The sequence below is a fragment of the Vipera ursinii genome (genome assembly GCF_947247035.1).
Source record: "Vipera ursinii genome assembly, chromosome: Z".
NCBI classification, from domain to species: domain Eukaryota; kingdom Metazoa; phylum Chordata; class Lepidosauria; order Squamata; family Viperidae; genus Vipera; species Vipera ursinii.
In genome coordinates, this window is record NC_139517.1 from 13,751,059 (window position 1) to 13,778,835 (window position 27,777).

A 27,777-nucleotide genomic window follows, 5' to 3' on the forward strand; every position below is an offset into this window, starting at 1 on the left:
GATCACTAATGGTCAGGCCAGAACAAGGTATCTTGGACCATTCCTCTCTCTAGGCATTCTCGAGCCGCCCTGAGTCCTTCGGGAGATAGGGCGGTATATAAGTCCCAAAAATAAATAAATAAATAAATAAACTGGGTAAATGTTAACTGTATAGCTGTTTTCCAAGCTGGCCTTTGGGATATCAATCTTGTGATGGACTGTAAATTGTTCTGGTGAATAGAGTGGGCCTTATTGTTCAGCATCCTTGACCATAACCAAATTGGAACTTCTCGTCTTCAATGCAGAGTGGTATGATGTTGCTGAGTACTGGTAACCAATGCACAAAAGTGGGATGCAACATGCCAGAGATGATATGCATTGTCTGGGAAAGTTGGACATCAACCATTTGGAGGCGCCATTTTTTGAAGTACTCATCCAGTTTCTGAAAACCTTGAGAAGAGATTCCTCTGCATCACTGAAGTTGGGTTTTTTTGGACTGTGAGATTGATATCATCGGCATAAATAAATTTCGGAGAAACGGTTTCAGGCAGCTCATGGATGTACAAGATAAAAAGAGGAGGGACATGCGTGTTACAACTAGAACTGTCAACCTGCGGCTAGCCCTCAGCGGCAGCCGCAAGCTGTCAAAGTTGGCGCATGCGCAGTAGCGGCAGCTAGCTGTCAAAACGCCGGCCGCCCGCCAAAACCAGCTGACGGGATTCCCTCCCTGGCTAACCCGCTAGCGTTGTCGCTGGGGAGATTCTGCCCTGACAGCTGACCGATTGGCCCCCTGTTCTTGGCGGGAAGATCACGCCCCGCTGATTTGCTGTCACGTTTGACAGCTGCCTATATAAGGCATGTGTTCCCCTGTTCTGTTGTCCGGGCTGACTAAATAAAACTGTTAAACGAAGACTCGTCTCCCTCGTCCTTCCTGCCGTCAATCTACCTGGCGACGAGGATGGGATCCCGGTACTAGCTGAAGTCACGGCCCTGGAAGTCGCTGTCCGGTCAACGCTGAAGCCACTAGCTAAGTCACCGACCGGACCAGCTAACCATCCGGGCGCCCTAAGTACCGTGGACCCAGCATGGCGAACCTAGGACATGTGAGGGAGTTCGACATCCGGCACCCGGAAGGATGGGAGTCGCATTGGGGCCAGGTTGAGGGGTACCTCCTCGTAAATAAAATCACGGAGGACCGCCACAAGGCCGCCGCGCTCCTGTGCCTCAGCGGGCCGGCACTGATTCTTGTGGTAGTTCATTATTCAACTTGTCAGCATCCATTGTATAGAGCCTTGGTGGAGCAGTGGGCTGATGCCTCCTTAAGTAACACCAGCTGCCTGCAATTAGTGCAGGTTCGCATCCCACCAGGCTCAAGGTTGACTCAGCCTTCCATCCTTCCGAGGTAGGTAAAATGAGGACCCAGATTGTTGGGGGCAATTAAGCTGACTTTGTAATAATGCCGCTTGGGGGGGTATATGAAAGCCCTAATAAGCAGGCATATACATAGAATGAAGGCTACTGCTAAGCTTGTAAGCCGCCCTGAGTCTTCGGAGAAGGGCGGGATATAAATGTAATAAAAATAAAAATAAAATAAAATAAAAATATTCTGTAAAAACTTGAAATAATCTGTTAATGATAGCATGTTGTCAATCTATGTAATGGTGTTACAAGATATAACTGATTAGTTTGAGGAGCCGTCCTTCTCTCCAGACACTATCATAGGCCCCTGAGAGGTCAAGAAAAACGGACATTTTTCAAATTTCCTTTGGAATCCATTCTCCAGATAGGAAATGAACGAAGCACTTGATTGCTGCAATGACGTTTGGGGTAAAATCCAGCTCATTCTACTAGGATTACAGATTCAACTGTGGTTTGTCAAGTAATAAACCACGGAAATAAATGAAAGTTTAGCCAATCGCCTCTTTCTTTTCTTTAACTTCAGTTTTTATTTGCAGAACCGATTGCCCAAGGGGGCGAGCTTCGGAAAGACCCAGCAAGCAGGAGGACTCTGCAGCGTTTCCCAAAGGACAAACTACACTTCCCAAGAAGTCTGCAGGGCAGGCCCTCCATCGTCATTGGCTCATAGATGATTTCCCATGAGGCCGTGGGGTAAAGAGCCTCGGTCATGCGCGTTCCGTTTGTTGCCTTTGCCTCCTACGCCTCTTTACGCACGGTTTGGACTACAATTGCTATGAGACGTCGCAGAGGGAAGGGCTACGTTGGCTCGGAGGTGCCATTTGGCGGGAAAGGATGGCAGGAGGCGCTACTGGGCAGCCGCAAAGGATGCGGGATTTTGTCTCCAGCCTTTTCCAGGGAAGCCCTGATCTCAGGTGCGGTTCAGACTCCGCGTGGTCCTTGGGGCAAAGCAAAGGAAGGGAGGGAACTGAAGCGTGCTTAACCGAGATGGATGGCTCCTTTGCAGAATGCAATACCACTAGAATCGTTTGCCCCTGCAGGCTAGCCCGCAATCCCATCCTTGCCGGCTGAGAATTATGGGTGGTGTAGCGTCCCGTATGGCTGGAGGATGCCGAGTGGCAGAAGCAGAAGTAGTTGGCGATTTTTAGTTCAGGGGTAGGCAACCTCGGCTCTTTTATGACTCATGGACTTCAACTCCCAGAATTCCTGAGTCAGCTATGCTGACTCAGGAATTCTGGGAGTTGAAGTCCATGAGTCGTAAAAGAGCCGAGGTTGCCTACCCCTGGTGCTGACTCAGGAATTCTGGGAGTTGAAGTCCATGAGTCATAAAAGAGCCGAGGTTGCCTACCCCTGGTGCTGACTCAGGAATTCTGGGAGTTGAAGTCCATGAGTCATAAAAGAGCCGAGGTTGCCTACCCCTGGTCTAGTTAGTAATTAAGGCACCAGGCTAGAAAGCAGGAGACCCTGAGTTCAAATTCTGCCTTAGCCATGAAAGCCAGCTGGGTGACTGAGCCCGGCCACTTTTTCTCTCCCCAACCCACCTCACAGGATTGTTGTTAGTGGGAGGAGGAACTTGTGTTGGATATATTTGCCACCTTGAGCTATTTGTAAAAATAGTAATAAAAGGATACAGATTAAATAAAAATAAACCTTTTGGCAACGAGTGCTGAAGATGAGTATCACCTTAAGCATGATGAAAAATTAAAAACCCACCAGCATGTTGGTAGGAAAAAGACTTAGATTGGAAGATGTTCTCAGCATAATCTCCTGGGGTAAAATTGTGATCCCTGGATGACAACATTGGTTGCAGAATTGTACAGTCCTCAGCATGTAAATTTCCCTGGGGTAATTTACAAAGGGAGAACCAAAGAATTGCATCTCTGAAGAGTAAGCTTAAATAGAAGAGCAGATGCGGGAGATTGTGGCTTAAAAAAATCCAGGACTTTAGAGGACAGATTTGGGTGGGGCCCATATTGTGGCCTATAGATAAGTATTTGGGTGGATATGCCTATAGATAGAAATTTGGGTGAGACCCAGCTTGTGGCCTATAGATATTCAGAACTCCATCTCCCCTTATCCAATATTATGGGCAGCTGGAAAAGTCAATTTCTGGAGGACCACAGATTCCCCATCCTGGTTCTTCTTCATACATACCATATAAACAAATATTGTGTGGTTGCTTAGCAGATACTGTCTGACGTTATCATGGTCTGTTGCAGCATCCTCACTCATGCCATCATTCGAAAGAAGTATCTTGACCATGTTGGGCTGGAAAATCTATCTAAACTGGAGAAGGAGCAGCTAAAACAACTGGTGGAGGAAGAACTGGTGCAGATGAAGGTGCTGATTTTAGGAGAGGAGAAAACATACGTGTTATACCTTGGTAAAGAATGAAATGGATCTATATGTTTATAACCTTTTTTAATGTTATGCATCACAGGTTGATCAACCCCCAAGCAATGTAGAATTGAGGACTGAAGCCCAGGATTCCTTCAAATCTGGAGACCGCAAGAGACCCCTTCGTATCTCTCATAGTTCGGAGGAAGAAATTAAAAATGAACAGGAGCATAAAAGGCAAAAGATTGAAAAGAAGTTAGGTAATTGTATTTTTATGTGATGGTGCTTAGCACCTGCTATCTAGTATACCAAATATTTTCTGAACTGGTAGAAGCCTAAATATAAACTGGGCTTTAAAGTTATTTTCAAATTTTGGTAAATGTTCGTGAAAAGTGGCTTTCCTATCTTTTTCTGCAGCTGTGAAGAAATCTACCGTGATATCTGGTGTAATGAAAAGGTACAGAAAAGATTACAGGCTGCAGGGACTTCCCCATAAGGAAGGACCACCACAGTTTTGAGGCTTTGGCCTCTTACACTGAAGGGAAATGAAGAGAAACACCAGAGATATATGGTATCATGCATGGTGTGGAACATGTAGATTTTTTTCTCTCTCTTCACTAGAGCTCAGGTTAGCCACTAAAATTCCATCAAGGGGAATTTAGGACTAATAAAAGAACTTTATTACATGGTTAATTTGCTACTATCAGAGATGGTGATGACTGCCAATTCAGATGATTTTAATGCAGAAATAGGTTCATAGAGAACCAGACTATTAGCCTTGGGGACTCTATGATACTTACTGCTTTTTTTAAAATCCCATTTATATCCCGCCCATCTCCGAAGACTCAAGGCGGCTTACAATTTAAAGCACAAATCAATGTGCTTAGCACTAGCCTTCATTCTATGTATGTGCCTGCTTATTAGGGCTTTCGGGGGGGGGGGCAAGCGGCATTATTACAAAGTCAGCTTATTGCCCCCAACAATCTGGGTCCTCATTTTACCTATGTACCTCGGAAGGATGGAAGGCTGAGTCAACCTTGAGCCTGGTGGGACTCGAACCTGCACTAATTGCAGGCAGCTGGTGTTACTTAAGGAGGCATTGGCCCACTGCTCCACCAAGGCTCCTATAGACAATAGCATGGCATTAATGTTCTACACTTAACTAGAATAACCCTCAATTTACTTTTAAAAATCCATTATAAATGGAAGAAAAACAAAACTCTTTTAGTAAAGCAGCAATTGGTTTTCCATACTTTCCCTGAAAATTGTCCTCCCTACTGAGAGTTGACCTCCTTTGAGGCTCTCTCCATAATAGTATTTTGATGATAGATCGTGACAGGTTTATTTTTCTGTGAGAAAGAGCTGATTTATAATTTCTTGGGATTTTTACCAAAAGCATATGTTCTTCAGAAGGCATGCTTAAAAGGACCAGGAAATGAAGAAAAAAAAGCAAGCAACTTTCTGTGGATTTGTAGTACATACAATAATTCACCGGGAACTTTAAAACAATGGCTCCATACATATATACATACAACATGTTAAATTTGCTTAGTAACAACGGTAGTAATATTTAATCTGTGTTTATGACTAAGTGCAGTACATATAAATCAAGATAATAATAGCTGTAAGACTTTTTGTACTACAAAGTAATAAACAATTTAAACAATTCCCACAACTTTAGTATAAACCTAACCGTGAATAATAGGAGGCAAGATTTTTTTCTGGCTTCATAAAGATCCTGTGGGCAAAAAGTGCTGTAAGACTTTTTCAGGCTTCTAGAGATCAGATTCCATACACAATTGATGGAGTGGAGAGTAACAGCTAAGTGGGGGAAAGCCCTAAAACAGACATGTCAAACTTGCAATGTCATGCCATTGCCAGCAATGGGGTGGGTGCGGCTTCCAGATGACGTGTCCAGCCCACGGGCCGGCAGTTTGACACCCCTGTCCTAAAACATCAGGTGATTCTAAAAAAGGAAATACTAATCAATCTTGATTACAGATAATCCTTGACTTACAACCATTCATTTAGTGACCATTTGAAACAGCACTTGAAAAAAGTGAAGTTTTTCATAATTAAAACTATTGCAGCATCCCCATGGTCACGTGATCAAAATTCAGACTGTTACTAACTGGCATATATTTATGGCAGTTGCAGTGTCCTGAAGTCATGTGTGATCCCCTGTTGTGATCTTCTGATAAGCAAAGTCAATGAGGAAGCCAAATTCACCTTTCAACCATTTTGCTAACTTAACAACTGCAGTGATTCACTTAAGAACTGTGGCAAGAGTGGAGCAAAACTCAGTGTCTTGTTTAGCAATAGAAATTCTGGGTTCAACTGTGGCTGTAAGTTGAGGGTTACTTGTACCGTGTTTAGTTAGACACACAAGAATGTGAAATCTATAATAAAGTTTTTCCAAAATAATGGGGGTCCCTGAATACAGATAGTCCTTATAGCCCCATGGTGGCGAACCTATGACACGGGTGCCACAGGTGGCACGCAGAGCCCACTCTGTGGGCCCGCAGGCCATCGCCCCAGTCCTAGGCCTTCAGCTGGGTTTTAGAAAACCTTTTCACTTTAGGCCTCTGCCACCATGTGCAAAAAAAAAAGGTTCAATCAATCAATTTCAACTTCTCAAGGGGGGGGGAAATCTCGCAAAGTTTATTAATTAATGGGACTTATATCCCGCCCTATCTCCCGGGGTACTCAGGGCGGCTAACAACAACAAAACTTAAACTTTGGTCTCTGTACAGTAAATTAAAAATTGGAATTGATGGATTGAATTTTTTAGTCCCACCTAGTCTGCCGTTACCAGCGTAGCCACGCCCACCCAATGGGCCACGCCCACCCAGCACCCGATGATACATAAGTGGGGTTTGGGTTGCAGTTCGGGCACTCGGTCTCTAAAAGGTTTGCCATCACTGTTATAGCCATTTGTTCAGCGACCGTGCGAAAGTGCAGCACTGTTGAATGAAGGGACAGGACCTGTAGCCAAATGAAGGGACAGGACCTGTAGCCAAACTTACGACCGCTGCAGTACCCCCAAAGTCAAAGCAAAATTTGGCAATCCTCTCACCTGACGACTAACTGCAGGATCACTCCACCCTGCCCCCACCCGCCTGTATCTGATCACTACCCATACAAATTTGATTCTACATTTCATAAAAATTTCACAGAAAGCATTTGTGTACGTCTTTTAGATTACATGTTTAAAAGTACGACAATATATATATATTTTTAAAAAGCCCTCCATAGTTTATAGCTACTTTCCAGGTAAATGGAATGTTGCCTTTGCTTCGTTTTAACTTTGTTTGGCTTTCTTACAGTTTAACGTGATAGGCAGGTCGTCCTCGGCTTAAACCACAATCGAGCCCAACATTTCTGTTGCTACGCGAGACGTTTGTTAAGTGAGTTTTGCCTCATTTTACGACCTTTCTGGCCCCACACGTGAAGTGAATCGCCGCAGTTGGTAAGATGGTTGTTCGGTTGAATTTGGCTTCCCGTGCTGACTTTGCTCGTCAGAAAGGTCACAAAAGGGGATGATGGGACACTGCAACCGTCATAAACATGATCCAGTTGTCAAGCGCCTGAATTTTGATCATGTGACTTCGGAGATGCTGCGACGGTTGTATGTGTGAAAAACGGTCGTAAGTCACTTTTTTTCAGTGGTGTGACTTCAAACAGTCACTAAGCAAATTGTAAGTCGAGGACTACCTGTATTAATCTAGCCCTTTGCTTATGAGTCGTTGTGCAGTGTAAACCCAGATAGCAGGGTGAATCCGTGAGCGAGTTGAGTATATATGTCCAAAACCCTTCACCTCTGTCCAGGGCAAGCCAGGAAGTGAGGACAAAGGTGGTTTGCTTTTTTTGTTTTGTTCTTTAGGCAGACTATTTCTGCCTAATCCAGAGAGATGCATGTGAACTAAAGTTTGTCCTGCAGCGCTGATCTTCTAAAATCAGGCATGTCAAAACTCACGACGTCACGTGACTTTTTCCCCATGGCCGGCAATGGGGTGGGCGCAGTTTCGGCGTGACGCATCCGGCCCACGGGCCAGCAGTTGGACATGCCTGTTCTAAATCAATGCCGTAAGGCTGTGATATAAAACCATCCTCATTTGCATTTTGAATCAATATAGTACCACCCCATTTGCTTCTTTTATCATCTTTCTCCATCTGCTACAAACGAGCCTCTTCTAGTCAGGCTTCCATTCAGCAAATGTCAGGCTGCATTGAATCCAGAGATGGGCCAACTGTTTTCCTCCAATTATGTTGGACCAACAATCCTGAAAGCCTTGAATTTTGATTATGCTTTCTGGAATTTAAAGAAAATCTGGAGGGGGTACAGGTATCCTACCCCTGCTGGCTGAGCATTGCATTCTGGGAGTTCACTTCAATATACCCCAGAACACTTGATTGGGAAGGGCTGGTCTCTGGATGTTGGTCAAATCCGCTGCTTTCTTCCGCCCTTCTCATAAATTATTGTCTTTGCTTTTCTGTTATCCCTGTTGCTATTCTTGTATTGATTCCATCATACTCTTTTTTTTTAACCTGCTGGCTTTTCCATTTCCTCTTTGTTCTTAGAGGTTTTTTGTACGTGCTTTGCAATTTTAGAAGTGAAACAGAAATGGTGAAAATAATGAAAAGTAGGCTACAGTGGTTATGGGTAGGTACCAATAAGTGACCAATCATAATGATAGGAAAGCAGCATTGTATAGGCTATGTGTTTAATTTGGAGCTGAGCTTCTGAAATTGAAAATCTTTGTCTGGCTGCCTATCAACAATTGGATTGTTTGCCACAAGTAACCCAACAAATTCATAAGGATGTGCAACTTTTTTTCAGCCTTAGCTGGAATTCCAAGGAGTGAACCCCAGAAGTGGGCAAACCTAGGATAAAAAAGGGGGGTATTTTATTATATTATTTATTGGTATCCTGCCTTTATTATTTTTACAATTAACTCAGGACATATTAATAAACCTTCTTCTTCCTAGTTTCCCCACAATAACAGGTGCATTGGGATGAGATAGAGTGATTGGCCCAGAGTCACCCAGCTTTTATGGTTAAGGTGGGACTAGAACTCTCAGTCTTCTGGCGATTGGCCCAAAGACATCCAACCGGCTTTCATGGCCAACTCAGGACTTGAACTCATGGTCTCTGCTTTCTACTCTACTGCCTTAACCACTAGACCAGGGGTGGGGAACAAAGGCCCCTTTTATGACTTGTGGACGTCAACTCCCAGAATTCCTGAGCCCTGGGAGTTGAAGTCCACGAATCATAAAGAGGCCATAGTTCCCCACCTCTACACTAGGCCAAACTAGTGCTCAACATTGAGACAATTGAGGGGGAAAAGAATTTATTCCCCATGTTCTCAATATCCCTTTCTGTCACATTAAAATGGCAACTTTGGGGGCTCTCCAGATGGCGGCGTCCAAGGCTTTGGGATCTCTTGGGAGATTCAGGACTTCAGGTTGGGCTCTCCTACTTTAGAGTTGTTATGTATTACTGTTATGTATTAATGTGTGGTTAACGGTTATGTGAAGAGTTATGAGGTAAAACCAATCGGGAACAAACGGCAGCTTTTGACAGCTGTCAAAAGCTGCCGATGGCCATGCGCAGGCACAACCGCCGGTTCCTCACAAATAAAGTTGTTACCTTGAACCAGCTGTCTCAAATAATCCTTGCCAGGTATACAGCAAGAGTAACAGTTGCCCTTCCCCAACCTGATTTCTGTTTGTCACTTTCATTTTGTCTCTCAGGAATCAGTTCTGATGAAAAGGATTCTGGGATTGATTCCAAGAAGAGGCCATGCCACGGGAGTCCAAAACTTCTCAGGAACTTCTCAGAATCTTCCGACCAAGAAGACTCCGGAGCTGGAGACCACAGTGCTCAGTCTGAAAGCGATGTGGAAACTACAAAGAGCAAAAGAAAGCCACCCCTTCAAGAGGCAAGAGCGGAGAGAGGACGAGGCAGCAAATCACCCAAGGGCCAGGAGAACAGGAGCTCGCAGAAAAGGGTGGTGAGTGAATCTGAGGAGGCCTCCGACACGGGACAGAGCGACCTGGAAGAAGAGGTCGAAGGACCCAGGAAGGTCACAAAAGGGAACAGCTTGAAGCAAAGAGACGTCCAGAAAAAGACGGACAGGGGGTCTAAAGCTACTGACCCCAAAGGCAAAGCAAAAAATAGGACGATGAGTAAGCAAAGGGAGGAAAAGAGCCAATCAGAGGGAGGAAGTGATCTCTCTGAGGTAGAAGAGATCTCTGAAAAGAAAAGAGAATGGAGCGAAAGGGAGAGTGAAGAGAAAAAGTCGTTTAGTACTAACAAAGCCCAGGGGAGGATAGGGCTGGGAACCCAGAGGGGTTCGAAGGGGGACGAGAGTGAGGATGCCTCAGGAAGTGATTCCGATAAAAAAGGCGAGTTGCAGAAGATGGCAGGCAGCCAATGCAGAAGGAAGAGTAGAGTTATAGAGGATTCCGGAAGCAATTCTGAGGATTCTGCAGGTCAAAGTCTAGTGAGGAAGGTAGGAGCAAAGAGGGCCAGGGGAGAAAGAGGGAGCCAGCATCCCTCCAAACCCAAGGGGCAGCCTAAAGAGAGAGCGGGGTGCAAGAAGATGCAGAGGGAAGACTCGAGCAGGAAGAAACCAGAGGAAGAGAGGAAGACGACGCAAAGGATTCAGGAGTCCACAAGTGAGGAATCTGAAAGCGGGTCGGAGGAGCATAAGAGCTCAGAAGAGGAGAAGAAGCGGGTGCAGGAGCCCACCAGCAGTGCAGGGGAATCACAAAGCCAGACGAACCAAGGCCAGCCTAGCAAGGGGGCTCTAATAAGTCACTTGTCAGAAAGTGAGTCAGACAAAAGCAAGGATGGAGATCTGAGGGGGACGCGGAAAAAGGAGAGCGACCACATCTCTGGGTGTGACTCGAGTCAAGGGGAGGAGAAGCTGAAGAAGAGAGGAGCTCCAAGCGAGACCAGCCAAGGCCAGCCTAGGAAGGCGGCTCTGATAAGTCACTCGTCAGAAAGTGAGTCAGACGGAAGCAAGGATGGAGATCCGAGGGGGACGCAGAAAAAGGAGAACAACCACGTCTCTGGGTGTGACTCGAGTCAAGGGGAGGAGAAGCTGAAGAAGAGAGGAGCGCCAAAGTCACAGAAAAAGAGCATCGGTAAAAAAACCGCCGTGCTTGGTTCTGAGGGTTCAGGAAGTGAGTCTGGGGGAAAGACAAAAATCCAAAGCCAGCAGCAGAGAAGAACGAAAAAGCTCAAAAGGAGGAGTGCTGCCAAGGAGAAAGAGGGGGAAGAATCCAGCTCAGAAGAGGATGAGCCCACCTCTTCTCACCATCTTGGAAAGGTAAGGGACATCCGCACAGGGGCTTCAGAAAGGTGTGTGTTTTCTTACAGGTAGTCCGTGACTTAACAGCTGTTCACCTAGTGACCATTTGAAATTACGGCGGCACTGAAAAAAGTGACTTATGACCAATCCTCACACTTAGAACCGTCGCAGCACCCACCCACCCCTACAGTCGTGTGAACAAAATTGGAGCACTTGGCAACCAGCATGTATTTACCATTTTGGCAACGTCCTGAGGTCATCTGATTGCCGTTTGCAACCTTCCGAGGGGATTTTTGACAAGCAAGGTCAGGGATCCTCAAACCTGGCCACTTGTAAGACTTGTGGACTTCAACTCCCAGAATTCCCCAGCCAGGTACTCTGGCTGGGGAATTCTGGGAGTTGGAGTCCACAAGTCTTAAAAGTGGCCAAGTTTGAGGAACCCTGAGCAAGGTCAATGGGAGAAGCCACAGTCACTTAATGCGTGTAATTCACAAAAGGATGCAAAATAGGGCACAATTCAGTTAACAACTGAATTGGAATGCAATGGAAATTCTGGATCCGATTGTGATTTTAAGTCAAGGATTATCTATACAGGTAGTCTTCTACTTACAGCTGTTCCTTTAGTGACCAAAGTCGATGACTTACAGCCATTTTTCATACTTGGGATCGTTGCAGCATCCCCGCGGTCACATTACCAAAATACAGATGCTTGGCAACTGGCTCATACCTACGGCCGTTGCTGCGTCCCAAGGTCATGTGATCCCCCTTTTGTCACCTGACAAGCCAAGTCCATGGGGAAACCAGATCCACTTAACAACTGCAGGGACTCACTTAACAGCCGTGGCAAGCAAAGGTAAAATGGGGGAAACTCCCTTAACAAATGTCTCGGCCACAGAAATGTTAGGGTCAATTTGTGTTCATAAGTCGAGGGCTAGCTTCACTGCAAGGCTTGTGGTGGCACAACTTTGTATTGTGTAGCAATTCCACACATTTCAGACAACACAGTCCACATCTTCTGCTTTGATGAGGTTTCTCATCAGTATCCCATTCTTTGCTCTTCAAGCCATTCACCCACATTCTGATAGCCGCTTAGCCAAATTACGCAAACTGGTCCTTATTCCTGGGACGGAGGGGGTGGGGGGAATTCTCATACCAAATTTGGCACAGCCCTCCTCAACCTGGGCCCTGTCAAATGTATCAGGTCTCCAGTTCCAGAATTCTAAGGAAGTTTGCTGAATGGCTTCTTTCTGGTAGAAAATTTTGAGACATGTAGTCACAGCACATCCACAGGCTTCCCCACTGACTTTGCTTGTCGGAAGATCATAAAAGGTGATCACGTGACCCCAGGACACTGCAACTGTCATAAATACATGCCAGTTGCCAAGCACCTGAGTTTTTTTTATCTATATATAAAGTTTAAAAAAAAACAAAATTCAATAAAAAATATTGGAACAAAAACGTGTTGTCTGAGAATCTTATTCACTAATACAAATTAAATTCCTAATCCCTAAATCTTTTCTCTAACCATTGATAAAATAGGTCCCAAGTTTGAAAATATCCTGTTTCTTCTTTTTCTTTCAACCTTAAAGTAAGTCTGTCCATTTCCGCACAGTCTAATATTTTTTTAATTATTTCTTCTTTTGGTGGTATTTCTTCGTTCTTCCAATTTGTGCAAATATAATTCTGTTATCACGTGTAGAATCAAATATGCACGCTGCTTATCAAGTTTTTCTGGCGTTATACCTAGTAAAAAAAAATTCAGGTTTATAGTCTATGTGTTTCTCTTAACATTTTTTCTAACCAAGTGTGGATTATTGTCCAATAGCAAGCCAAGCACCCGAATTTTGATCACGTGACGATAGGGATGTGCAATGGTCACAAGTGTGAAATATGGTTATAAGTCACTTTTTTCAGGACCTTTGTAACGTCAGTCACAATACGAATCGTTGTAAGTCAAGGACTACCTGTACAGCAGTGTTTTGCAACCTTGGCAATTTTAAAATGGGTGGACCCGCTCCTAGAATTCCCCAACAAGCATGGCTCGCTGAGGAATTCTGGGAGTTCAAGTCCATCCATCTTAAAGCTGCCAAAGTTGTGAAACACTTCAGTACTGATTTAAAAAATAAAGGTTGCCTTTCTCTGATCATGATTGTTCATGGAAAGCTTAGTGTGAGCTGTATTGCTAACCCATCTCCTCATCTGCTGTAGGATAAGCATTCTGGAAAGAACGAGGAACATCCCTCCATCCAGCGACTAAAACGCTACATTCGCGAATGTGGTGTGTGGCGGAATTACAAAAAGCTCCTGGGAGGTTGCCGCTCTCGCAAAGCTCAGATAGAGGTTCTCAAAGAAGAGCTGGAAAGTCTCGGCATAAAAGGTCAGTAGCAGGTGATATAAGGCGTAGCTGGGCCCCAGGTTAGAAACTGGGAAACGATGAGTTCTAGTCCCACCTGGGGCATGAAAGCCAACTGGGTGACTTTGCACCAATCACCAGGACGCAATAGGTTTTAGTCCTGCCTTAGGGATAAAAGCCAGTTGGGTGACTTTGGGCCAATCACTGAGAGACAATGGGTTCTAGTCCCGCCTTAGGCATGGAAAGCCAGCTGGGTGACTTTGCACCAATCACCAGGACGCAATGGATTCTAGTCCTGCCTTAGGGATAAAAGCCAGTTGGGTGACTTTGGGCCAATCACCAGAAGACGTGAGTTCTAGTCCTGTGTTAGGCCTGAAAGCCGACTGGGTGACTTTGGGCCAATCACCAGGAGGCAATGGGTTCTAGTCCCATCTTAGGCATGACTTTGAGCCAGTCACAGACTCTCAGCCAACTCACCTCCCACGGTTGTGGTGGGGAGAAATACAACAGGAGGATGAAGGAGTTTTAGCTATGTTTGCTGCCTTGCACTGCTTATCAAAATAATCAAGGTGGGAGAGAGAGTGACTGGCCTAAGGTCACCCAGCTGGCTTTCATGACTAAGGTGGGTCTTGAACTCACAGTCTCCCGCTTTCTAGCCCAGTGCCTCAACCACTAGACCAAACTGGCTCTATAATTTGTGTGTATGCGTGTGTCTGCATGCACGCCTTTGAGTCAGTGTTGACTCCTGGTGACTTCGGAAGTGGCTTGCCATTGCCTCCTTCCTAGAGCTGAGAGAATGACTGGCGCAAGGTAGCCCGGCTGGCTCTGTGCCTAAGGTGGGATTAGAACTCACAGCCTCCCAGTGTCTATTTTTTTAATTCCTAGCCTCATATCTGCTACGCGAGCTAGAGTTTCATATCTGCTACGCAAGATAGTTTCCCCTTTTATCAGGAGAGGGGATGTTTGTGACTGGGCCATTTTGTAACCCCCTTTTCTTAGTGCTCTGTGACAGTGAACAACTATTGCATTTTTGCCTGCTTAGCAGCCTTTAAAACTCTTGGACTTCTGTTAGCAGCTCTCCTGTTTCTTTGGGCTTTCAATTTTGGGTCCCAGAATGGCAGCCATTTCAGAATATTGCATGTCCACGTTTATTGTCTCTTTATTTTCTGTTTTCTTTCCTCAGGAACTCCATCTCTAGCCAAGTGCAAAGCAGTAAAGCAGAAGCGGGAAGAAGCAGCCAAAGTGGCTTCTCTTGATATCAAAAATATTATTGCTACAGAAGGTAAGGTGGCAGTGGAGGGGAGGAGCTGGCTAATCTAAAAATCCAGGTGCTTCATTAGGATGCTGTAAACTTTCAGGAACCAACTTTGGGAAGACCCCTTGCACAAGATGGCAGCCCAGAAAATGGTGACCAGTACAATTGCATTCACAATCTAAAGACACTGATTGGGTTCCTGTTTTTATGCAGAGATCAAGGCGCTTGTTTGGTTCTTATTTTTTCCAATTTCTTAACTCCAAAGGTGCAGATCATCCCATTTTTGCATAATTATGCTGATGTTTTTGGGACTGTTTCTAAAATGAAAGAGAGAAGCAGCCTAGAACTAAGGAGAAATTTCCTAACAGAACAATTAATCAGTGGAATGAATAGCCTCAGAAGTTGTGAAATTGGAGAGGAAATCAAAAGAGCATAAGAAGTTTTACGGGTGTTTATTTAGAGGGAACTATGTACAGGTAGTCCTCAATTTATGGCCACAATTGGGGACCAGAGCTTCCATTGCTAAGCAAGCTGATTGTTAGTGAGTCGCACCTGATTTTACAAGCTTTTTTACCTCAGTTGTTGAGCGAATCATTGCAGTTGTTAAGTGAATCACATTGCTAAGCGAATCAGGCTTCTGCCCATTGATTTTGTCAGAAGCCAGCCAGGAAGGTCGCAAATGGTAATCACATGACCCTGAGATGCTGTAATTGTGGGGATGCTGCAGTGTTCGTAAGTGCAAAGACCCGTCGTGAGTCACTTCTTTCAGTGCTGTTGTAACTTTGAGCGTTCACTAAATGAATAGTTTAAAGTCAAGGACTATCTATTGTGTGTGATGGAAAAAGAGGGTCAAGACGGAAGAGGACTGGAGGGTGTAAGTCAGGGGTAGGCAACCTTGGCTCTTTTAGGACTCGTGGACTTCAACTCCCAGAATTCCTGAGCCAGCATGGCTCAGCATGGAAACTTCCCTTTCCCTTCAGCATGGCTGGCTCAGGAATTCTGGGAGTTGCAGTCCACGAGTCCTAAAAGAGCCAAGGTTGCCTACCCCTGGTATAAGTGAAATAAGGTAAAGCACTAAGGTAAACAATAGAGAAGAACACATTGGTGGCACTCCCATTTGCTGACTAAAGGGCTGACTGGACTGACCGTTGAGTTTTTCTTGAACACCAATGATACCGCAGCATCTCCCACTATCAGTAGTTCTTGGCTTACAGCCACTCGTTTAGTGACCAGTCGAAGTCCCAATGGCACTAAAAAAAAGTGACTTATGACTATTTTTCACACGACCGTTGCACCACCCCTGTGGTCACGTGATCAAAATTCAGACGTTGGCAACCAGCAATTAATTTTTGACAGTTGCAGTGTCCCAGGGGGTCATGTGATCACCCTTGTGACTTTTAGACAAAACCAAGTCCACGGGGAAGCCGGATTCCCTTAACGACCACGTTACTAACTTGGACAACTGCAGCGATTTCACTTAAGCCACTGTGGCAGGAAAGGTCGCAAAATGGAGCAAAACTCACCGAACAGCTGTCTCATTCCCAGAACATTTTGGGCTCCGTTGTGGTCATAACTCGAGGACGACGTGTCAGAAAGCAGCAGACAAGCTTAAAAGGGAGATGGCCTGCAGCTTTCTTCCTCTGGGGCCTTGTTACCGCCCCTCAGGATCCAGGCCACCGCCTCACAGAGGAGGGCTGATCCTGCCTGGGTCGACTTTGAATTGAGGCCCTTCACACTGGGAGAGTGTGAGAGACTGTAGATGCCCAGGAAGGAGGGAGGGAGTGCAAAAGACGGAACAAAAGACAGGGGAGTTTATTATATAGTTGGGGGGAAGGGAAAGAGGGTGAAGACAACTGCTCCCTAATAGTTCCCACAGTATGGATAGTCCTGGACTTGTGCCCCAAATTTCCGTTATTCAGGCATTCAGTGAGTTGTGCCTGATTTTACAAACTTCTTTTCCCATGGTGGTAAAGTTAAAGTGAATCGTGAATTGTGCGATCTTTTAAGTGAATCTGGCCTCTCCCCCTCTTTCACTTTGCTTGTTGGAAGCTGGCTGGGAATGGTGAACACAGGACCCTGTGGGCCGTGCAAATACACGCCTGTTGCCACGTGCTCGAATGTTGATTACGTGACCCGTGGGGATGCTGCCACGGCTGCAAGCGTGAAAACTGGTCCGAAGTCACTTTCTACGGTGCCCGTAGTAACTTTACAACAGTCACTAAATAAATGGCTGTAAATTGACCATTGCCTGTATATGCTTCATGGGGCTGATAGCCTGTTTTAGTTAGGCAAGATTCCTCTCTGGAAGTGAGGAACAATAAAGGAAGCTGCTTAGAAGAACCTCGATCTGTCTTTCGAGGCCTTTAAGGCCTGGCGGAGAGTGAGTGAGTCTAATCCAGAGATGCCCACCAGACTCCATGCAACAGAGCAGGGGTCTTCAGGCACCAGGCTATGGCACGCTAGAAACCTGGCCGGGCAAACAAACATAGCCCCATCTGTGGGATGCAGGCAGCACACAAAACCACACACACACCCCAGATCCTCAGAAAAACCTCTCTTCACGGAAGCAGCCCCTGGTGCCCAAAAGGTTGGGGGACCGCTGCAATAGAGGTGCCGGCCCAAGCGCATCTGGAAAACTTTCCCCTTCTCTTCTCTCCATGCAGGCCGTCCAAAGCGTCGTAACGTCTGGAGCCTTTACAATAAGCCCCAAGACTCGCCCAGTTCTCCGGAGGAGCCAACCGTTCGCCGTCACACCACAGACTGGTCCCAGCTTCGAGGAGTAATCAGTTCAGACGGGGAAAGCAGTTGACTCTGTGGTGGAAGAGAGGCTGGCATACATTGATTACACTGATCTTTTGGGATAAGGGGCTTAACTCATCCAACAGCCATGAGGGAACCTCTTTTATGCTTAATCTTTTTCCCCTTCTGCTCAGAATGCAAAGAAAATAAATTCCTGGCACGTTATCCTTATTTTTAAAAAATTATTATTATTATTGCACTTTCCCTGGGCAAAGGAAGAACAGAAGTACCTCAGCTGAAAGCAAATTTTCTGAGGATGGACACAGAAAGAAATCCGTTTTTTTTTCCTTTAATATCCCCAAGTTTTGTCACTGTTAGCATTGCCTCATTTTTGAACTATCTACATTGTGATCTCTTCTCTGAAGCGTAGATGTTCCTCAGCAGGCATGTAGAAAGCTATGGTATGAATTGGGACTTGTTTTATTTTCATTCCATGTAAAAATGGAGAGTATTATTTCCTTATATACATTTATGAGGCATTCCTCCCGTTTCGGGGTGGGGAGTTTTGTGAAGATGAACTCTTGTTCTGCATTTGATTTTGCATGCTTATTATGCGATCTATGAGTCAGTATCTCTACATGTCACATTTTTTGAGATTTTATGAAAACATAATATATATATATATTTGTTAAATAAAATATGTTTTGGACTTTAACTGAAGAGAATTGATCTTTTCACCAACACCCTTCTGCATATGCTAACTTCGAGGGGTTGTTATTTTTTTACAGAAGTGTCAGAGAAAAGCAACAAAAATGATTAGACTAGAGGCTAAGCAATGAATGGTAAAGGGAAATAAGTACATCTAATCTAACAAAGAGGACTAGGGGTGACATGATGGCTGTCTTTCGGTTCTTGAGGGGCTGTCACAAAGAAGAAGGGGCCGACCTCTTCTCCAAAGCACCTGAGGGCAGGACAAGAAGTAACTGGTGGAAACTTACCAAAGAGAGATCCAACCTGGAACTAAGGAGAAATTTCCTGTCAGTGAGAACAATCAGTGGAACAGCTTACCTTCAGAAGTTGTGGATGCTCCATCACTGGAGGTTTTCAAAAAGAAATTGGACATCCATTTGTCTGGAATGCTATAGGATCTCCTGCTCGAGCAGAGGGTTGGAGTAGACAACCTTGGCTCTTTTATGACTCGTGGACTTCAACTCCCAGAATTCCTGAGCTCAGGAATTCTGGGAGTTAAAGTCCATGAGTCATAAAAGAGCCAAGGTTGCCTACCCCTGGGCTAGAAGACCTTTAAGATCCCTTCCAACTCTGTTAAGTCTATATTCTGTTTGCTGATTAATTCGGCATCATTTCCTGTGTAACGAGCAAATCTATCTCTCTGGAATGGCTGCCTTGCTGTAGTTTATTTTAAATAGACTCAATTGCTAAGTTTAATGAAACAGTGGCACCATTTTCTTATTGCACGATTCCACAGTAGTCGATTTCCTTATTATGTAGTTGCATTATAGCATCAATAAACATGATCAGAGGGAACTGGGTGAGGAATCTCCTAGTTATGGTGTCTTATGGGATTAGCATACTGGTTGGGGAATTCTGGGAGTTGAAGTCCACCCATTTTAATGGTCTCAACTTTGAAAAAGTTGGGTACAGGGGAGTGGCTCCCACTTCGTTAGGTGTTTCCATGCATGTTACATCTCTACAGGGGTCTGGCCAGAACTACTTAGACCTTGCTAATTCAAATTCTATTTTACAGTCTCAATATTTAGAGAGAAGAATGTGGCAATTCTTACCAGTTTCAGTTAGGCCTGAAAGATAAGCATGGTCAGTAGTCCTCGGCTTATGACCACAAGCGCGACCAGAATTTCCATTGCTAAGCAAGGTGGTTATTAAGTGAGTTGCACCTAATTTTACAACCACTTTTTTTGCCATGGTGGTTAAGTGAATCACTGCAACTGTTAAATCTGGCTTCCCTCGTTAACTTTGCCAATCAGAAGCCACCTGGGAAGATTTCAAATGGCAATCACATAACCCTGGGACACTCCAACCGTTGTAAACCTATGCCAGTTACCAAGCAACCAGATTCTGATCTGACTAGGGATGCTGCAAGTCATAGGTGTGAGGACTGGGTCGTAAATCACTTTTTCAGTGCTGTTGTAACCTCGGTCACTAAACAAATGATTGTAAGTCAAGGACTACCGCTATCCATCAAAAGTGAATATATTCTGACAATCACAGGAAGAGAGAACTGAAGCTATCAAGGATTAAATCTGGAACTTTCTGCATAAACAGCTTATCTGCCCTGAGCTGTATCCATTCTCTATATCTGTCTATATATCCTATATAGATGTTTTAAACAAAACAAAATATACACCCACCATAAAACTGACAATAATGCTGCGAGAAGCTACTTGTTCACTTGTTTTTATTATTATTTTTATGAAGACCTTTTTGCCACTGAAGTCAAAAGACATCAGAAATTTTATATAGACATCGCTCTTTTCTATGTACAATGTATACAGACACCTTAGATCAATGTTTCTCAACCATGGCAACTTGGAGATGTGTGGACTTCCAACTCCCAAAATGAAGTCCATACTTCTTCAAGGTGCGAAGGCTGGGAAGCACTGCCTTAGATAACTTATTTACACACACACACACCGTTCGAAAGGAAAACCAGCTTGTGTGGAAAACCCTGGAGGAAATTCTTTCTTCCTTGGAGTCTCTTGAAGTTCTACTTGTGGATCCAACCCAAAAAATTACTTTGCAAGGAAGCTGTGCTCTGAACACCTGCACAATTTCTTAGGTTTGCTAATGCCACATTCAGCCTTAAAAGGGTTTTATAATTAATCACCCATTCAAATATCAGCATTTTGGGAAGTAAAAAAGTAACCTCCTTTGAGATGAGCTTGTCTTATGACTTCCTAGACATATCTAATGGTTAATGGTTTCTATCCAAATTTTACAAAGATCTGACCCTATTTAATCTCCGAACCCTGATAAAACGAAGCAGATACTATGAGAGAGAGAAAGAGAGGGAGAAAGATTGAAATTTGGGGAGATTTGTTTCCCTTCTGATAGATAAGAGAGGTGGATCAGTCATGGCTTTCAGTCCCAAACCCTTCTGTTAATATCACTGCTCGAACAACTAAAAACATTCATGGGGAAAAATGAAAATGTTAGATTTATGTGAAACTCTGTGCATTTATAGGCAACTGTCCCTTCACCAGACAAATTTAGAGGCACTAATAATTACGATGCAGGAAGTGCTAGAACAGCGTACAAGCGAAAAGTTAAAATTATCCATCTGAGTTTTCTTCCTCACAACAAAGTCATCCCTGTATTATCAGAACCCTGTCCCCATGTAAAATGCCAAAATATGACATATCCAAATTGCTATATATGCATTAAAAATAAGATCTATATAAGAAAGACAACTTTCAGTTTCTATATTATAAATGTGTGAAATGACTATTTTCTAGCTACATAAATGAAATAGATTTCTGAATTGCTTGGTTAGATAGCCTATACCAGGGGTAGGCAACCTTGGCTCTTTTATGACTCGAGGACTTCAACTCCCAGAATTCCTGAGCCAGCATGGCTCAGCTTGGAAACCTCCCTTTCCCCTCAGCATGGCTGGCTCAGGAATTCTGGGAGTTGAAGTCCACGAGTCATAAAAGAGCCAAGGTTGCCTATCCCTGGCCTATACCAATGTTTTTCAATCTCAGTTAAATGTGCACTTCAACTCCTATAAATCCACACACTGCTGGCCAATAGCTTATTTCTGGATTCTTCTGGGAATGCCTAAAAAAACTCCAATTATATTTTTCTGTAAGAACAGGAAGGCTACAGAATTTACCCATTCAATTCCTACCATAGAATAATTTTCCAGTAAACTATCTTTTTCACAGATAATATACGGTACTAATTACCAGCTGCATAAGTTACTGTTTTGTGAAAAGCCTAGTTAGCAATTGTATTGAAAATTCAATACAATCAACCTTAGATGGGAATGAACTATATTCTTTGTTCTGGACAGAGAAATAAGTTATGAAATGCTGTTAAGCCATTCCTTTTATAAGCACACTCATTTGTTGGTTATAGATAGACTATGTTTATGTGATATTTATGAAAAACACATCTGGGCCTGTTCCATTTAGGCCAGGGGGTCTTCAAACTTGGCCCTTTTATGACTTGTGGACTTCAACTCCCAGAATTCCTCAGCCAGGCATGCTGGCTGAGGAATTCTGGGAGTTGCAAGTCCACAAGTCATAAAAGGGCCAAGTTTGAAGACCCCTGATTTAGGCTGATGTTGTGCTCCAGAATTTGTCCCTAATAGAGTTCTTTTAAGACAGCTCTTTAAACATGGTTCTCCCTCTTGGTATGATAGAATGACAATTCCTGATCAAGGCCACACTGCCTACAAAAGTTGGGAGTTACCATTTTGACATATTTAAAGGGAATCAGATTCATTCTTTCTCCATTTTTATTACACCTTCTTATAATTGTTATGGAAGTATTGTCCAAAATCTTGCTTCAGTAATTAATTTTGATATGCTGACCGGTTTGGACACCTCACCTCCTATTTGATATCCTCTACTACACTAGTGTTTTTCAACCTTGGAAGTTTAAGATGTGTAAACTTCCAACTCCCAGAATTCCCCAGCCAGCCATGGTGGCGGGGGAATTCTGGGAATTGAAGTCAACATATCTCAAACCTGCCAAGGGTGAGAAACACCGTGGATACACTTAGACCTCACCTGATGTTCGCTCAACAATGGATACATCTTCCAATTTTATACCTTTGTATTAGAAAAGCTTCACTTTGAAATCCTCTTTGTTATAAAATACTGCAAATCACATAATCAAAACTACAGGACTACTTGCTCACACCAAATTGTGACTCTACTACTTGTTCACAGTGTAGCTTTCTCGCCCGACTGTGAATGTGTTAACTTTCAAGATGTAGTCTTTTTCTCTCTCTTTTTTTAAGGTGCAATGTGTTGAGAAAGTTTCCCTGCTACTGTTGAATCTTAGCAAGGGGTACGAAAAAGACTTGATTGGTGTATTTGTTCTTTAACCCCTTTTCAAGTACATATCTACCCTGAGCCAATAGTCAAAAATTCCTATCTCCCCCACAAGAGCTTAAATAGTCCTCAATTGGAGGATCCTAAAATAGTGATATATGGAATATCGTGGCCAAGTTGCAACCTGCTTAGTGAATATATATATGAAATAACATTCTCTTGTAGAGTTATCTTATACCTATTGTAGATAGTTTTGCCATCCTCATTCTTGGCTTCTGCCGTTTAGAGTTTATGGGCATTCCTCAAAACCCTGAATCTTTGGATGAATCGTCGTTTTAATTCACATCACCTTAGGGCTTAACCTTCCAGACAGGAAAGTATATTGTGCTTATTCAAATCAAAGCAAACCCAAGAAAGGATTTTTGAAACTCTTGAAGCAGAACAGGGAGGAAAGGGAAAGATATTTCTCCTTACTATGCAAAGATTAATGTATAAAGACCTTGGAGTCTTTGCAATTAGATAGTACAGTAATCTTTACTGCCTGTATGTTTCTGTTTAACCATTTCTCATCTCAGACTGTAAGCAAAATACAGGTTCTTAGCAATGGTTGACAGGATGATAACAAACAGCATCGTCTATCACACTGAAAAGTTCAATCAACTCGGGTCTTCCATGATCTACTGTACTCATATTGCAAGGTCTTAGAAAAAAGACTACCATAACAGAATTTCTTATTAAGATCCACCTCATTGAACAGTCCTGTTTTAACAACCTAACATGGTGGAACTTTTTCATTCTAAGTCAATGTGGCCCACAGCTCATTTCAATGATAGCCTTTATCTCAAATTCCACAAGGGGACCAGCCCACGGGTCTCCTTTTCATAAACATCTGGGATCAACCCAATGGGGGAAGGCACCATCTTGACGGTGTTCTTGCCAAACAACTTGCGTTCATATTCAATGAGCTGTCTCCAGAAGCCTACATTGGGCCTTACAACCGGTCGCCTGCTCTTCACCCACTCGTGAGCATCCAGGAGGCTCAATCGATGATATTTCATTAGGTAAGCAATGCAGAGGGAGGCAGACCGACTGACGCCTGCCACGCAGTGAACTAGAGTTCTTCCATTCTTCTTCCCTGTCTGGTGTATCCTATCGGCCACGGAGTCAAAGTACAAGGAGAGTGGAGCATGGGGAAGGTCTGGAACAGGGACCTTCACATAATCGATGTCTGGCCAGTTGGCGTTGGGGATTTCCATGGTAGCGTTTACTATACAGCTCACTGCCCGGGAGTACACCATGTGTCTATTTGATGCAGCATTGCCAGAGCAGAGATAGAGACAAGGAGAGATTTGAGCAATGCCTCCCAAGACCGACAATGTGTTCCCAGCAGCAGGAGATGGCTTCGCCACCGAAGTGGGCGGAGAACGGCGAAAGAACCCATGGTTCCGGAAATTCATGGTGGATGGTTCAGCATACATAACAACTAAGGGGTGGGGGGTGGAGGAGAGAGAGAGAGAGAGAGAAAAGAAGCAAAGTCTCAAGAATTGGTGCAATTTAACAGTTAAAGGTTAATATTTCTCATGTCTTAAACTTGACCTGCCCCACGAATGCAAAACTTTTAACTCTCTTTTTCATTCTAACAAATTGTTTTGCTGTTGCTTTTAGCGAGAGAGGAGCATGGGACCTTCAGGGATACAGAATGAGGCAGGGGGGAGAGTTAGAAATAGATTTGGGAGCCAACAAAATCAATGGATGAACCAGCTGCAGTCAGCAAATGATAGGATGAAGCAGAACAAAACTGGCAGAGGAACAGAGGAAGAAGGAACAGACAGGAATAAGTGCAAGAAGGCCTGAAATAAGGGTGACCGATCCAATCATCAGCAACTTCTCCACAAAGCCAAATAGTTCCCCATATCCTACCTCAGTCATTCCCCTGGAGCTCTCTCTGTGGATATCCAGAGGGAACCCCTGCTTCTTAGGCTAGACCGGGAGGCAAGGGGAGGGGGAAGAAGGAACTGGAAACTATGATGCTGCAAGAATAATGCGCGGGGAGGGGGGGGATGATGGAGATGATGGGAAAATGGAGGAATGAGGGAGGGAGAAGACAGCCTCTTAAAGGGGCAGTGAACTCTCCACTATCCCTAGGATTCTCCCCAGCCTGGACTGTTAATGCGCATTTCTCAACCACTTCTGTCACCCCTCCCACTTTCACCATCCCAGCCCCTGGGCTCAAAAATCAGGGTGGGGAAAGTTCTGGTGCTAAATTGTGACTCATACTCCCCCAAGATTGGTGCAAAGGGAGACAGGCCGTTTTGGCACCAGCTGTTCTCACCTTTCACCAGGAGAAAAGCCCACTTTGCTTTTAACTGTTCCCTGCAGATTTTGCTTTCCTGCCCCAATTGTCAACTAAGGATCTAAAGTAAAAAGAAAAACAAAAAGCCCTCCCTTTCCTAAAAGGAAGATCAGGATTTCTACTGCAATCTGGTGTGCTGGTGGGATGTAGAGGATGTCCCTGGATGGCCCAGGCAGGGTCTCTTGCATGTTTAACAATATGATACTATTTAGAATTCTTTATGAGGAGCCCTTGGTGCTGACTTGTTTGTTTTCTTGCAGACGTTTCATTCCCCTAACTAGGTAACATGGTCAGGACTAGCACAGATGATGATTTGACCTAGTTAGGGTAATGAAACTTCTGCAAGAAAACAAGCAAGCTCAGAGAGCACCAAGGACCCCTCATTTCAACCCTGAGCTACGAATATTATCCTTCGTTGGCAGAGTTCTTTATATAAGAATATACGGTAATATAGGATATAATGCAGCAAGCCAATTTGTCCTCCCATTTACCTTGAAACTTGTTCCTTCCACCCTAACCCCACAGCCCAAATTCTGACAAAAATTAGACTCCCCTTTTCATTTCAGGTATGCTTGCACTTGGGGTAGAATAAGGGTGATCTAATAAATATGCTCCTTCTAAAATTCCACTTCCAATATGACTTACATAGTTTTTCCTATCTAGTCTTGCCTCCTAGTTTCATCTATTAAAAGTCCAGTCTGCAGACACTCTGGGTATTCTGATTTCAGCTGCCAGCTACATTCCTTCATCTCCCATTTCCCTTAAAACCTCCTGCTTTCAAACTTTCTTCCCCACAGATGCTGAATCATCTAGTTTTCAAACTTTAAAAGATGCAGACCATACTCATTTGTGTATACATACTTGATTTTAACGCCTGAGTTATACATGATTTCCCCTACATAGAGCTATCCCTGCAATGTTGGGTAAATGCTAAACATTATAAGGAATAAAACAAAATACATTTAAGCTTGCCCAATGTCAACCGCCCATCTCTTTCAGCTCTGTGCCCTAGATGCCAGTTTGAGAACACAATTTCACTTCAATAGAGGCTTGCCAGAATCCATCTCCTTTATCACAACTTTTTGAGCAGTCATTCCAACTCCATTTTGACTTTTGCCCAGTCATAACTCCACTTCCCTTCCATCCCTCTCAAAGGGCACCGATCTTTGTATCTGGCTTCAGTTCTAAGCTCTCTTTAATAGCCCTTAAATAATGCTTCATCTACAATTCTCCTTCCTTGAGAACTCATCTACTCAAGATTTAGCTGAGTTGTGCTATTGTCATGGTCCCTAATAGCAACTGAGCAATTCTTTGCTCATATTTTGTACTGTAATTGCAAAGGCATGGTAGCTACTTTAGTTGACTCACAATCTTAAAACAAGCTAACTGCAACGTATTTTTTTAAATGTGATATATCCATGCATGCATCCCTCTTCTTAGCCCCTCTCTGCATTTGAGGGCAGCTCACTCTCTCTCACACACACCCCAATTCCTTCATTGGATGTTCTTCGGTCTCTCTCAAAGGGCACCCCACTCCCAAATATTCAATTCCTCATCCCTCCCCATCCCCTTCTCCTCCCCAAGGCCCCACCTAAGAAATAATTATTTCTGAATTTACAAAAACAGCAATGCCAACTCCAGTTAATCCTTGATGCCCAGTTTTGCTGGAGAAAGATGAAAAACATTACCAGTCAGTGCTGTTTTTCAACGGAGACTTTCAGGGCAGTTTCCCCCAACTCTCCCCTGTCAAGAAATCTGCTCTCTCCCTTTGGGGAAGAAGGCTGAGGCTTTCTCCGTTCCAAGATGCGCTTGCCTTTCCTTCCTCCTCTCCTCCTTCCAAAGAGGCCGCTCTTTATAAGCGGCGTCTGTACAATTTAATCAATCTAATAAAATCTCTCCTCTTCTGTCCTTCTGCTCCAGCTCCTCTCCCTTCCCGCAGGATTCTCCAGCCTTCCTCTTTTCTGGGTGGGGAACTGGAGGTTCCTTCCTTGACTCCCCCCACCCCACCCGAGCCTTGCCTATATACCGCCCCTGCTGCCCCCCTCCTCGGCTGGACCACTCGAGCGTTGGAGGCAACAAAAGGTTGCCATGGCGACGGGCTGCGGAGGAGGCTGCTGTCGTCAGCGCCCGTGACACAAGCGAGAGCTCGCCGAGGAAGAAGCGGCGGCGGACCGCGCAGGCGGGTGTGGGGAAAAAAAAGCCCACGGATTTCCCCCTCCCTCCTCGGCTTCCGGCCCAGATTCTCCGCCTCCCCCGGCTGCAAAAAAAAAAAAATGGAGCGTCAGCTAGAGGCACTATTGCTCCCCAAAAAAAGAAAAGAAAAGCAAATAGCCCGAAGCCTGGGTTTTAATCTGGAGCATCTGGAAATATCCGAAAGATTTAGAGGAACCGGCGGAGCGGGAACACCCACATCCAGCCCTCTGCAATTGATTTTCTGTTTTGTACGACTAACCTGCATGGGGGGCTTTCCCCAGACCGCAGTCTTGCTGCAGCTCTCCTGCGCAAAACACCCGCTGGCAGGGTGGACAACATTGAATTGATCCTTAGCTTTGCAGGGCCAACCTCGTTTAAGGCCAGCACGTTGTGCGAATCCCCCAAAGTAAGGGAACCACGATTCTGCCCTTCCCCCCGCCCCGCCCCCCGGAAGCAAGTTGTCGTCTGAATGTAGTTCTGTGCAATCTCCTTTGGGGGCACCTCACCCCCCACCCCCGGCAGCCATCACTTCACCCAGCCCTCCCTTTCTGATCCCACATATCTCACACCAGGAAGGTGCAAGTAACAGTTATGAGTCATCCGAAAGGCACCGGCTTGCAGTCCTTGAGAGCAGTGTTTTTCAGCGTTGGCAACTTGGAAGATGTACGGACTTCAACTCCCAGAATCCTTGGCTGGGGAATTCTGGGAGTTTAAATCTACACATCTCCAAGTTGTCAAGATGAAAAACACTGCTCTGGAGAATGGTGAACCAAGCTAACACCAACACTATCCAAGAG

General features: G+C 44.5%; 2 protein-coding genes and 1 long non-coding RNA gene across 7 annotated transcripts; 1 reads left to right on the plus strand and 2 right to left on the minus strand.

The window, feature by feature from the left end:
- The first annotated feature begins 2,130 nt into the window (after window positions 1–2,130).
- On the plus strand, window positions 2,131–18,113 carry HIRIP3 (HIRA interacting protein 3). Its single transcript, XM_083376869.1, has 7 exons — window positions 2,131–2,309; window positions 3,615–3,735; window positions 3,836–3,992; window positions 9,487–11,069; window positions 13,260–13,428; window positions 14,588–14,686; window positions 17,323–18,113. Exons 1-7 carry the CDS (start codon window positions 2,230–2,232, stop codon window positions 17,466–17,468), a joined length of 2,355 nt encoding a protein of 784 aa, XP_083232995.1. The 5' UTR covers window positions 2,131–2,229; the 3' UTR covers window positions 17,469–18,113.
- Window positions 12,496–17,341, minus strand: LOC310648829. Of its 2 annotated transcripts, XR_014494157.1 has the most exons (3): window positions 16,183–17,341; window positions 15,806–15,909; window positions 12,496–12,794 (listed from the first exon to the last, which is right to left on the minus strand). It is a non-coding gene; the product is annotated as an uncharacterized lncRNA (long non-coding RNA). The 2 variants fall into 2 exon arrangements; XR_014494156.1 differs by lacking the exon at window positions 15,806–15,909.
- A 1,943-nt stretch (window positions 18,114–20,056) lies between the features above and the next one.
- On the minus strand, window positions 20,057–27,451 carry LOC310648998 (dual specificity protein phosphatase 14-like). 4 transcript variants are annotated; one of them, XR_014494196.1, is made up of 3 exons: window positions 26,476–27,451; window positions 22,058–23,917; window positions 20,057–21,827 (listed from the first exon to the last, which is right to left on the minus strand). XR_014494196.1 is itself a non-coding variant. In XM_083377221.1 (2 exons), the coding sequence occupies exon 2, from the start codon at window positions 23,910–23,912 to the stop codon at window positions 23,271–23,273; it is 642 nt and encodes a 213-aa protein (XP_083233347.1). In that variant the 5' UTR covers window positions 23,913–23,917; window positions 26,476–27,451; the 3' UTR covers window positions 20,057–23,270. The 4 variants fall into 4 exon arrangements, 1 of the variants encoding a protein (XP_083233347.1); XR_014494197.1 differs by lacking the exon at window positions 26,476–27,451 and adding an exon at window positions 25,826–25,969; XR_014494198.1 differs by lacking the exon at window positions 26,476–27,451 and having other exon boundaries at window positions 22,058–24,282.
- Window positions 27,452–27,777: the final 326 nt, after the last annotated feature.